Genomic DNA, 12004 nt, shown 5'->3' on the forward strand with positions numbered 1-12004 from the left:
GTATCGGTACTAGTGTATATTCATGCTGTCAAGTTACAAGAAATTATAGAAATGACAAAGGTACATTTTTACATCGTGTGAAATTTCCTGTAAATTTTCCTGCTCAGTACATACCTTAGTCACAATATTTACAATAATTTAGGGGATTAACATTTTTTCTAAATGTTTGTTTGTTTGTTTGTGGAGTGATAAATTGGCTTGTATCTATATAAAAAGAAAAATCTACAGACCACTGCAAAGTGCTTTTACAACACACGTCATGTTCAGTCATTCACACACACATTTATTCACTGCGGTGCAAAGCGGTACAGCGCTTCCTATCCAAAGAAGCTCATCTATGCATTCACATATAAGGAGCATTTTAAGCGTTCAGTGTCTTGCTATGATTACTGGACAACCCACTCTACCACCTCAGCTGCTTGTTTGTTTGAACTATGTGTTTATGTTGAAAAGTGTGCATATGTTGTATATACTGATATGTTTTACTAGATTTAAAAACCTATCTTACAGACTGTAGTACACAGTAAATAAGATTAATGTTACCGTAAATACAGTTAAATGTACTTGAGTGCTGAAAGAATTCAGTCTAGATGTGTACAGTCTTTTGTTTGTTTGTGTGTTGACAGCGTCTTCATGTATATCACTAGGATGTTCCGTCTGGTAGCGTCTAGTAGTAGTATGTAGTAACATCCCTCCCTCCTTTACGCTGCAAAGAAATGGACAAATCAGTTTTGAGTATTAGATATGAAAACATTCATAGACCCTGCTGCCTGAAGAAGAAGAATACACAAGTTTTAGTTTTTAATGTTGCACTTTCATGTAAACAAATTATGTCGGTTAGTTCAATACTTCTATGCTTCATCTCAAAGACTAAGACAACATGAGCGGATACAATGAATAAAAGTCTGCTGTTTGTCAGTGAGCCATTAATCATGGCTGCTGTGTTTATGCTGCTTATTAATATGCCTACTGTGAACATTACTCTTAGTCCAATGGTAATGTTTTGAACAGTGCACTAAATCATATCACTTCATGTGCACGAAAGAAAGACCTAACCAAACAAGAAATGAAACATGCAGAATTCATTGTGTGTCCCTGTATTATCTCTTATAAAACGGTATTAAGTCTGTTCTTTTAATGCTATAATACAAGAAGCATACAAACTTAGGTACTTTTCCTACTTTCAGTGTACTCTTTTGTCTATTGTCCACCTTTTCACATACCTTAGTTTAATGACCCATTACCAGAAGTTAAACTGGACCTGCAGCCTGATCTTTTGTAACAGGACAGAGGAGAGCATGAGCTACAGAAACTCAGCTCTTATAAAGAGGAAATTAAGGACAAAGATAACAGCCCCATTGGCACTGTGTAAGGAAGTCTAATCACAGTGCCCTTAGCCATGCAGGTCAAAGGCCAAACTCTTTGCTATGAATTATCTGACGCCATCTGAAGAGTAATTTATGAATCTGACATTCTTTCTCAGTGTTGTTGTCAGTTGCCAAGGCGACCACAGATAACAACAATAACAATAACACTCGGCCTCTTTGGTCTCTGCTCTCAGACAAGAGTCACACCCTTCAGTCAGGAATGTAAGGCTTGAATCAACCACCACTGACGGTGCCATGATGGAGCAATACATCAGTGGATGTAGATGTGTTGTCTCTCTCTTTCTCTACCTTTGTTTGAAGCTGTGGTGTCGATTGTTTCCGCATGTCCCCCTGAGTCCAGAAACGAGCTGCATGGAATGTTTAGTTTTCCACAAATGTGGCTATTGTGAAACAGACATGTCGTTCTGTGTAAATCTTGAAATGATTATGATCTCTTGCTGGATTTATTCGCTTCACATGCATAACATAATTCTCTCTCTCTCTCTCTGTCTGTCTTTTTCTCTCCAGTCGCAGACCACACCCAAACCAGCAGCTCAAGTCTCCACCGTGAAGCCTGCACAGTTTGAGGTATCAAACATTCCTCTTTATTACCCTTTAACCTCTTCTCTCCCTGCTGCTTTTTTTTTTTTTACTTCCCATGTTCAATCAGTGTATTGTTGTCTGGCTGATCTCTGACCTGCCCATTAGCTACACTATGTGTAGTATTTCCTTCCTGTCCTTCCAGCTGTATGTTTTTTTAGTTTAACGTTAAAAGCAGGAATATGTTTAGCTATGTTCTTTGAAGCACACAGAAAAGAGAAGTTTCCTTTTCCTACCATTCAAACACAAAAGAGGTAACACCCAGTTTCTCCATCAGAGGGAAGCAGTTTAAGTCACTGTTACAATTGTTCTTTAACGTTTGCTTAAATACAAGTGTGGAAAGGGTACATGTTAAAATAATCCAGCGGCATATTAATCAGGAACTTAGGGATTGCGGCTATAAATTAGATCATATATACAATTGTACTGTTCATAACTACATGTCAGTTTTGCACATTTATTTTTAGGAGAGAACAAACCAGCACAGCGTCTTTGCTAGAAAACAGTTATCGGACTTCTACATATTTCAGGTGTTTAGAATAAGTATTAAGCATCAGTTTGTCCAATCTGGTTTATAGGAAACAAAAACAGGACAAACTGGTCTTCTTGGCCCAAAGTGAACACATACACTGTTTATCCACAGTGAATGTAATGAAAGTGTCTAAAACACAGAGCTTTCACTGACTGACTGTCTTTTCACTCAGCCTTCAACAACTCGGCTACGACATTGTCTATTTTGGTGTCTGGCTTGTAGAGAAAGGCTTTGGTGGGATGTGTGAACTGTGAAAGTGGCTGTGTGCAGAAAATAGGTGCACCAGTGAATGATAATGATAAAGATAATAATGAGAACTACATGTTTTAAACTTACAAAGTTATCTATAGACTAAGCTTGTATTACTCAGTAATTAACCTTCAGCTATAACTGACTCTTGTTAGCAGCTGACCTTGGTGTCCCTTCTCATACCTCCTGATTGACTTTAGCCATAGTGGGGTACAGCTGCTCATGTTTCAGTGGCAGTGTGAGCACTGTCTTTACCTTTTTTCCAATTTAATGTTGCACTTTCATAAAGTTGGACAAGTTACAAGCATCAGAAATTATGCCAAAATAATGTTAAATTTTTAGGCGGCAGCGGCCAAGATGTCCTCACTTTTACTCTTTAGTATTTCATAAAATGATCTGCTTGTTATGCAATAATAATGCCATGTCATGGAAAACTGGACACACCCAGACAATTTCTGTTGTCTTTTATTGTTATAAAAACATAATAAAACATGACTGCCATGACATTCTGTCCGTAGTGTCCCTGTGTAAACAGTGGTCAGTCCTTCACACTTTGCTGAAATGAATCGACTCCGCGATCACAAAACTAACCATTGCCTTATGAAATGGTGGATCACCCCTTTAATAACTCATTACATTATTATCTCATTAAACACTGAATACATTAGCAATGCAAGCATCCAATGAGCTGTAATAACGGTAGATGATCAACTTTTCCACACATGGTGCATTGCAGAAGGCATCATCAGGAACTGCCATGGCTACAAAGCCTGGGGCAACAGGCGGAGCCACAGGAAGTGGTGTCACAGCAGGAGGAAGTGCTTCAATTGGGACAGCAGGAAAAGTGGCACCTAAAGCCAAAACGGAGGTAGACGGACTCTGGATGCCTAAATAAAAGCTGAAGGGGGGCTTTTGGCTGTTTGGGTGTGATGTAACCTGAATCATTGCTTCCTTCTTCACTGATCATGAGGCCGCTTACATCTCCTCTTCTTCACTGGCTTCAACTTGTCATCTTGCAAAACCTCTTTGTACGCGTTGTCTCTCTGGTTCAGCCATCCAAACATCTTGACCTTTCATGTGCATCAGAAACTCGAACACCTGCTGTGCCACATTAATGAGCTCACACATCATCACGCTTGGGTTGAATGCTCACCACAAACTGTGGAGCTGACTTGATGAATAACTTTCTCATGCTCCTTGGTTTGTAGACTAACACTACACCAGCAGGCGCTACTGTTATTGACATGTCGTCCGCTGGGGGTACTATTGTTGACATGACATCAGCTGGGTCGAGGGGTGCTCCTAAAGAGATGTCAAAGGTAATGGTGTCATCATGACGAAAATGTTGCTCTGTGCTTTTTTCTTGTTTATTTACATGATTGCTGACCATTTTACTGAAAATTTGAATTTCTGCCAACTGGGAAGCCTGCAGATTTATTTTTTGTCTTGTGAACAGAAACTGTTAAAAGCATTTTCACAGTTGGTCAAGCCATGTGCTTGTGGGAAACTCCAACATACATGATGTGCGTGTCAGCTGCTTCTAATGACCAAATTCACATGATTTTTTTCATGACATCATTTGCTTATTGTTACAGCAACTGTCTTTTGGATTAGATTTTTTTAATAGCAGCTGCCGAAAACATTTCCAAGCAGCTCACATTTCAGATACAGTATGAGAGCTTGCTGAACACAACAAATGTTCCCTGCTTGCTGCATCACATATCTCAAGTTAGTTAGTAGGCTTTTGCTGAGCTCCCCGGGAGGCAGAAAATCAATTTGGAAAGTTCAGGAAAAGGTCAGCAGTTTTGTAAAGTATACAGTGTTTTTTTAATGATCACTCTGATCAGTGGTCAGATCAGCCTCAGTAGAGCTGAGTGCTCAATAATGCACATTTCAAACTTTTTGCTTCTGTTGGACTTCAGTGGCAGATCTGACCATTAAGATCATTGTACACGTTCTACTGTTCTGTGTTCACTAACACTCTTGTCAAATGTTTACTGGCTTTACAAGTACTTTGAATCTTTTACCCTTGTGTTATTGAGTAATCATTTGGCTGCGTATTTGTAGACTACACCTGTCTCCCAAGTTAAAGATTCAGCTACAGTCTCTCCTGCGGCTGGAGCAGCTGCAGCCGCTGGCATCGCAGTGACCGCTGCAGTGACCAGACCTAAAGAGTCACTCAAAGACACAGCCAAGGTAGACTCGACTGCTACAGGCTTCTAAGACTCTCAGCCTCCATGACTTCCTCAAGGTGTACTTTTCTGGCCTTCTGCAACAAGGAGTCGCAGAGTCTTATCGGGTTGCGTTCATTCTTCACATGAGGATACTCAGATTCTTGCTTTGGGCATTGCTCTCTCACAAAACAAGTCTTTGCTTTTGCCCTCTCTTTTCTTCTTTGGAGATGACCAGTTGAGAAGTACAAAGGACTTTTGTTCTTAACTCTTCAGCCCTTTGCTCAGCATGCCTCTGCTTGTCATTGTATTTGCAAATAGTGCACACCTGCCCACTTGCAACACCTCACATACATCATTAATCAGAGTCAGCCAGAGAAAGGTGCAGTTTGTTGGTTTGTCTTCATGGGCTAGTTTCATTGCACAATACCTGCTGACACTCTGACTGTCATCAAGTTGGTGGAGGCTTTCTTCTGCTGAAGTCTGTACCTCACTGTCCTGTTTGTTTCTTTGGTTATATCACTGACTTTGTGCATTCACGGCAGACCTGTAAATTTACTTGACGTGTGTTTGGCTAATATAGACTCAAACTGTATTTTAGAGTGCCACCACGGCCACGACAATCAAAGCTGATGTGCCTAAAGTTGATCCGAAAACATCAAAACCAGCTGCAGCTGCCACGGCTGCTAAACCGTCACAAACGAAGGTACACGATCCTGAAACTGACAGGGGTGGAGGCTCTCTGTCCTGTGTACTTCCTCTCTGTAGAATATTAATGGATCTGGTGCGCTGAATATTTTTTATGGTGCTCTGACTGAACAGACCGCTCTACATCACCCCTTGGTGATATCTGTCACTGGTGTCAGACTTTTGAAAAAATGTTTCTGGGTCTAAGAATACACACATTTTATATTCTGTCAGGAATTATCATGAGGCCATGAGGTTTGGCCTGACGCACACTGTTCAATTTGCAATCACCAGTTCTTGAGTAATAGCACACATGCTTTAAGTTCTACCACACTAACCATTTCCGTGTTTTTTTGTGTCATGTGTTGGAGGTCTGTGTACTGATTCTGGATCTGTGTTGCAGGTGCAAGTGGAGGTTCCTCCCGCAGTAGCTAAAGGAGCCAAAGAGGTAAAGACATGCTGAAGCAGTATGAGTTTGCCTTAAAAAGCATGTTGCTTGCTCTAGTGTGCTGAGATGTGTTGCATGCGCAGGCACCATCGGAGGATCCTTTTGATGCACTGGCCAGCATACTACCATCCGTTGATCCCGTTGCACCCCCAGAGCCTGTATACACCGGGCCAGAGGTCAAAGAGGTAAGAGCATAGCCACAGTGTGCATGTGTGTGGGCGTCTGTATCAACCGAGTGGGTACTGGATTGCACTGAGCTGCAGCGTGCATCTGCTGTGAGTAACCGTGTTTGTTGCATGTATCACAGCATGGCATCACCTCCATGAAGGGTCAGAAGTGTGGAGAAAGAGACGACACGCTGCCTCCAGGATATAGATTTGAAGACATGGTCAGTTATTCAAAGTCACTTCTTCTTCTTCTGATTCACTTATTAGCTTTGCCACACCGCCAGCAGAGTGTGTGTTTTTTGTTCTGCTGACTTCACGGTCAAAACATTTTAGAGACTGTTTCTTCACTAGGAAGTAGTTCACAGTCAGGTCGGTGTGTTTTTTCACCTCAGTTGTATTGGAATGGCACTGAAAATCAAAGTTCACGTTTTCGGAGCCAACTGAAATATGTCTTTTGGCACTGAATCAGATGCTGGCCTTAAAAGCCTGGTTAGATTCATAATCTCTAAAATTTTAGGATATTTTATGATTATAAATATCAAAACATTTAAAATGATGCATGGCCATTGACGCCATGAATGTTTCAGCATTTCAGGGTTTTTTTCTTTTTCACAGTTTCAGATAAATCTGTTGTTTTTTCTAGGGTCCAGTTCCTGCAGACTATAAACCCAAGGATGTCCCTGTAAGTGAACTTTTTCATCTTTGCTCATTGAGTCACATCTTCTCGCTCTTGAAACTTTTTCCTACATGTATCAGCAAATCGCATTACACACACATCCAATCGGTGTGAATCAGTGTTTCCACTGTACAAACTTCTGGTTCCTCTAGAGTGGGGAATGTTGCATTACACTGGTGGGTGTAGTCTGAGCAAACAGCAAACGACCCACCTTCTCTGAACGCCGAGCTCGTTGGCTCTTGTTGGACCAAAACCAAACATATGATCATATAAATACACATGCACAAACACATAGAGACACATTGACTGCACACTTTGATACCCAGCCATATGTAGGGTATTATTTCCTCACCCTCAACACACCCACATCTGCATCATAGTCTACTCCCCCTTTGTCAGCCTAGCTTACACGAAGCTTCTTTGGTTCTGTGTCCAGTGATCTGTTTCCACCCAGATACTTTTCTTCCTGTGTGAGTTTCGTGTTGATAGTTTTCATGTTAATAATTTTTCACTAAATCAATGCAGTTTTATGTATCAAATGTGTCTTTTAGGAGTTTATTTGTGATTTGTTTTTTGTCTTCATGGAATGTGAAGGGTGTGTCTGTACTTTTCCTTCACTGTTGGTACATGCATTCTGGTTTACATTATTTTGCCCTTGTTTGCCTTTGACTTGATCAGACATGCCATCTAGTGGAGGATCATATGTTATGGAACAAAATTTGGAGTCATTCTTCTTAAATGAATCAGATTATTTGTTTTAATCACTTCGACATATTCTGTTTGTTTTTTTATCTGGTGCTGATGCATGCTCTCTGTTTCCTCTCAGAAACCACTGAGCACAGACGAGGCCCTGGCTTCTCTTTCAGCTGGTTTTGTGTCTGCTGCTGTTCCAGAAAAGGTCAGATTCTTCAAGCATGTAGCACTCAGCTGCTAGTCCTTCCTCCACCTTTACATCCCATGTACTGTCTTGACAAAAGCCCATATTTAAAATTCCCAGTTCCCATGTACACTTACATTCCTGTGTGGAATTAAAGGCATAGTTTTGTGATTTCTAGTAGTCTAACAAATTCCTGTTGTTTTTTGTTTTTTATATATATGTGAAATATATAGAAAGGTCATGTTGACAGTGTTAGGGCCTCATCTGCTGCTCCTGCTAACTTTCCACCACCTCCTGTAAAGGAAAAGTTACATGTTCAAGTCTCTGTGATGACACTATAGTGTGACCTGAATGAAGGAGCTAAGAATTTAATTATCTAATGTTGTGTCTTGTTTGCAGAAAACTCAAACTCCTGCAGCAGTTCCCCCTGTGGCTGTGTGTCCCCCTGTGGCTGTGTGTCCCACTCCTCCTGTGGTGGCTGTGTGTCCCGCTCCCCCTGTGGTGGCTGTGTGTCCTGCTCCCCCTGCTGATAAAAAAGCCAAGATGGAGAAAGGTGATTTCTGTCTGGAGGCTGGATTTCCCTCTGCTTCTTCCAAGGTACAGCAAGCTCACACCTCCTTTCCTCTTCTCTTGATTAGTAAATATCTTAATAATTTGTAGAAACACTTTGCTGAAAGCTTCATGAGGCCTTGAAAGGTGCTCAGGAATGTTTAAGTACTTTAACAAAAGTGTACCAAAGTTAAATGTTGTCTCTGTTGTTGTTCACTGTTGCAGAACACAGTTCCCCCTGTAGCTGTGTGTCCTCCTGCTGATAAAAAAGCCAAGATGGAGAAAGTCTTGGATGATTTCTCTCTGACGGCTGGACTGGATACCAAAGTGGACACCAAGCCCAAGACTGATGATGTGAGTGTATACTACCTTTGTCCCTGTCCTACCCTCTCCTTCTTATTTCTGTACCACTATATATTGGATTAGTAGATTATTAACTTCTCCTGTCCTCTCCCCAGAGTGCCTCTCTGTCTCTGGATGCTCTCAGCGCTCTTAGCGACACATTGCCAACAGATGTACCTAAACCTAAACTCCCCGAACTCAGACCCGAGGACATCGTCTCGGTAGGAGCACAAACACACTGCGGCACAGAATTTACAGCCTTAATAGCAGAAAGCCTCCTGCTGTTGCCATCTCCACTGTATTTGTGTTTCAGCACCTCACTGAAACACTCAGCAGGCCTTATATGTCCGCCTATTCTTCCTTTCATAGGAGGGCAAATTCAAGAAGGAGAAGGGTGTGCGTGTTGGAGAGAGAGAAGACACACTTCCTCCAGACTACAGGTTTAAAGAGGAGGAACTCAAAAAACTGCCTGCTCCCAAACCTGAGGTGAGACTTCATTTGAAGGCTTTAACAGTATCACTGTCATATAAACACAATAATGACTGTAGGATATTGATATACAATATATTTCTCTCTCCTCCTGCAGCCTGCTATGGGTACTGGTGAAGCTCTGGACATTTTGACTGGAGACTTCATGACCTCCTCAGTAGCTCCTGCTGTCCAGGCTCCTGTTGTCACCCCCTCAGCTCCTCCTCCACAGGTACACTGACCCTCTATCTATCTCTATGGTAGCAACAGCACAAACTAATACAAGCAGAAATATATAATATCTGTTATCTCTGTTGATTATTGTAGAAAGCCCCTGTGGCTCCTCCTGCTGATGATTTCTGTCTGGAGGCTGGACTTTCTGCTTCTACGGCCAAGGTACAACAAGCTCAGCCCTTTTTATATGGTCAGATCTCAGCTAATGTTGATAAGCTTTAGTTGGAGTTAAGGTGTACATGTACATGTAACAAAATAAATAATAAAATATAGCACTACCTTTTTATAGTGATTTAAACAAATACAAAGATGATTCGGCTATGAACAGATAATGCGTTCTTAACAGACATGAACAGCATCGGAGTCATTCCTCAGTCGTCTTCAAACAAGCAGACACCACACACACACACACACACACACGCACGCAAATGTTTTTATCCAATAGCACATATAGCTCCTTACAGTCTTCAGTTCAGTAAAGGCTATTTAATGGCAAGAAGTGACACTACCTATAAAATACTGACACTGTAAGCTTTTATACTGGATACTGGATTTTGTACTAGATAAAAAATGTCTTTTAATGTTTTGTGATCACAGTGCAACCCTTCATTCAGTAATATGAAGTTTAATGTCTTCTCTGTTGTCTGGTGTAGAAAGTTCAATCCTCTGCAGTTCCTCCTGTGGCTCTTCCTACTGATAAAAAAGCTAAAGTAGAGAAACCTGCTGCTGCAAAGGACAGCACTGATGGAAAACCCAAGACTGATGGGGTAAGACAGGAAATTTACAGATTCTTTCCCCTGTTTTTCTTTCTCTCTCTCTTTTGTGTTTTATTTTCAAGTTTCCTTTCCACTCTTTTGTGTGCTGGACAAAGTGTGTTCTTCAGTGGTTAAACTATGAATGTGTGACAGATCAGTAAAGCACTGTCCTGTCCTCTCCTCAGGACGACTCTATGTCTCTGGATGCTCTCAGTGCTCTCGGCGACACGTTGGCAGCAGACGTACCAAAACCGAAACTTCCAGAGCTCAGACCTGAGGACATCGTCTCGGTAGGAGAACACTTTTGATTGCAGAAAGCCTTCGGCATTAATGTTTCAGCACCTGACAGAAACACTCAGCAGGCCTTATATGTCCACCCACTGTTCCTTTCATAGGAGGACAAATTCAAGAAGGAGAAGGGTGTGCGTGTTGGAGAGAGAGAAGACACACTTCCTCCAGACTACAGGTTTAAAGAGGAGGAACTCAAAAAACTGCCTGCTCCCAAACCTGAGGTGAGACTTCATTTGAAGGCTTTAACAGTATTACTGTCATATAAACACAATAATGACTGTAGGATATTGATGTACAATATATTTCTCTCTCCTCCTGCAGCCTGCTATGGGTACTGGTGAAGCTCTGGACATTTTGACTGGAGACTTCATGACCTCCTCAGTAACTCCTGCTGTCCAGGCTCCTGTTGTCACCCCCTCAGCTCCTCCTCCACAGGTACACTGACCCTCTATCTATCTCTGTGGTAGCAACAGCACAAACTAATACAAGCAGAAATATATAATATCTGTTATCTCTGTTGATTATTGTAGAAAGCCCCTGTGGCTCCTCCTGCTGTCATATAAACACAATAATGACTGCAAGACACCGATACACAATATTTCTCTGTCATCCTTCTCTCTCCTCCTGCAGCCTGCTATGGGTACTGGTGAAGCTCTGGATATTTTGACTGGAGACTTCATGACCCCCTCAGTAGCTCCTGCTGTCCAGGCTCCTGTTGTCACCCCCTCAGCTCCTCCAGCTCAGGTACACTGTGTATCTGTTACCTGTAGACAAAATCTGCAGGCTGATATTTTCTTGTTTCCCTCTCAACGTTGTATATTTTGTATTAAAGGAACACTATTGTCTCTGTTTTCCAGGTCAAAGTAGAGGATATGTCTGCTCTGGATGTACTTGCTGGAGATTTTGTGGCTCCCACTAAAGCTTCCGGAGTTCAGGCACCTGCTCCTCCTACTAAGAAAACACCAGAGGTAAAGCTACTGGTCCCTATGTCTGTGTATGCGTTTGCATGTCTGTAAAACATTTTGTCCTTCTATACTGTGTTTCTCTTGGAAATAATTTTGTATCCTCAGCTGCTTTGTGTTCTCTACTGTCCCATGACTTTACATGTCCCACTCTGTGTTTCTGGGTTCCTGCAGGTAATGGTTTGTCCTGTGGGACCACCACAGGAAGCAAAACCAAAGACTGACGAGGTAACTGTGATGATACTAAATAACTTTATTTTGTGAAATGTTTCATTTTTACAATAATAATATTCTTAATAAAACACAGATAAGCTATCTACTTCCTCTCCTGTCCTCTCCCCAGAGTGCCTCTCTGTCTCTGGATGCTCTCAGCGCTCTTAGCGACACATTGGCAGCAGATGTACCTAAACCTAAACTCCCCGAACTCAGACCCGAGGACATCGTCTCGGTAGGAGCACAAACACAACATTGTTCCTCTTGTCAGATGGTACAAAATCAATATTACAAATAAATATAATAAATAATAATATAAATATAATAATTAATATAATATAAATAGCCATGTTGGTACAATGCCCTTCTTTCTTTATCCATGTCTGCATATATGTTTGTGTGTTTTTGTGTGCACC

General features: G+C 41.5%; 1 protein-coding gene across 46 annotated transcripts in view; it reads left to right on the top strand.

Annotated features, from left to right (window-relative positions):
* cast (calpastatin) overlaps positions 1–12004 on the top strand; it is a 33903-nt gene that overhangs the window by 17606 nt on the left and 4293 nt on the right. For 12 of the 46 annotated variants that reach the window (XM_027279037.1, XM_027279036.1, XM_027279041.1 and 9 more), the window contains 24 exons: positions 1896–1955; positions 3485–3616; positions 3957–4067; positions 4816–4944; positions 5521–5625; positions 6010–6054; positions 6138–6239; positions 6362–6442; positions 6865–6903; positions 7724–7795; positions 8174–8371; positions 8549–8677; positions 8782–8886; positions 9035–9151; positions 9252–9365; positions 9461–9529; positions 10021–10134; positions 10308–10412; positions 10518–10634; positions 10735–10848; positions 11044–11157; positions 11271–11381; positions 11550–11603; positions 11719–11823. In XM_027279037.1, the coding sequence (XP_027134838.1) occupies positions 1896–1955; positions 3485–3616; positions 3957–4067; positions 4816–4944; positions 5521–5625; positions 6010–6054; positions 6138–6239; positions 6362–6442; positions 6865–6903; positions 7724–7795; positions 8174–8371; positions 8549–8677; positions 8782–8886; positions 9035–9151; positions 9252–9365; positions 9461–9529; positions 10021–10134; positions 10308–10412; positions 10518–10634; positions 10735–10848; positions 11044–11157; positions 11271–11381; positions 11550–11603; positions 11719–11823 (2442 nt within the window). The remainder of the gene's footprint in view (positions 1–1895; positions 1956–3484; positions 3617–3956; positions 4068–4815; positions 4945–5520; positions 5626–6009; positions 6055–6137; positions 6240–6361; positions 6443–6864; positions 6904–7723; positions 7796–8173; positions 8372–8548; positions 8678–8781; positions 8887–9034; positions 9152–9251; positions 9366–9460; positions 9530–10020; positions 10135–10307; positions 10413–10517; positions 10635–10734; positions 10849–11043; positions 11158–11270; positions 11382–11549; positions 11604–11718; positions 11824–12004) is intronic. The other 34 variants (XM_027279060.1, XM_027279064.1, XM_027279067.1 and 31 more) reach the window with 18 other exon arrangements.

Source organism: Larimichthys crocea, chromosome VI, assembly GCF_000972845.2.
Source record: "Larimichthys crocea isolate SSNF chromosome VI, L_crocea_2.0, whole genome shotgun sequence".
Taxonomy (NCBI): domain Eukaryota; kingdom Metazoa; phylum Chordata; class Actinopteri; family Sciaenidae; genus Larimichthys; species Larimichthys crocea.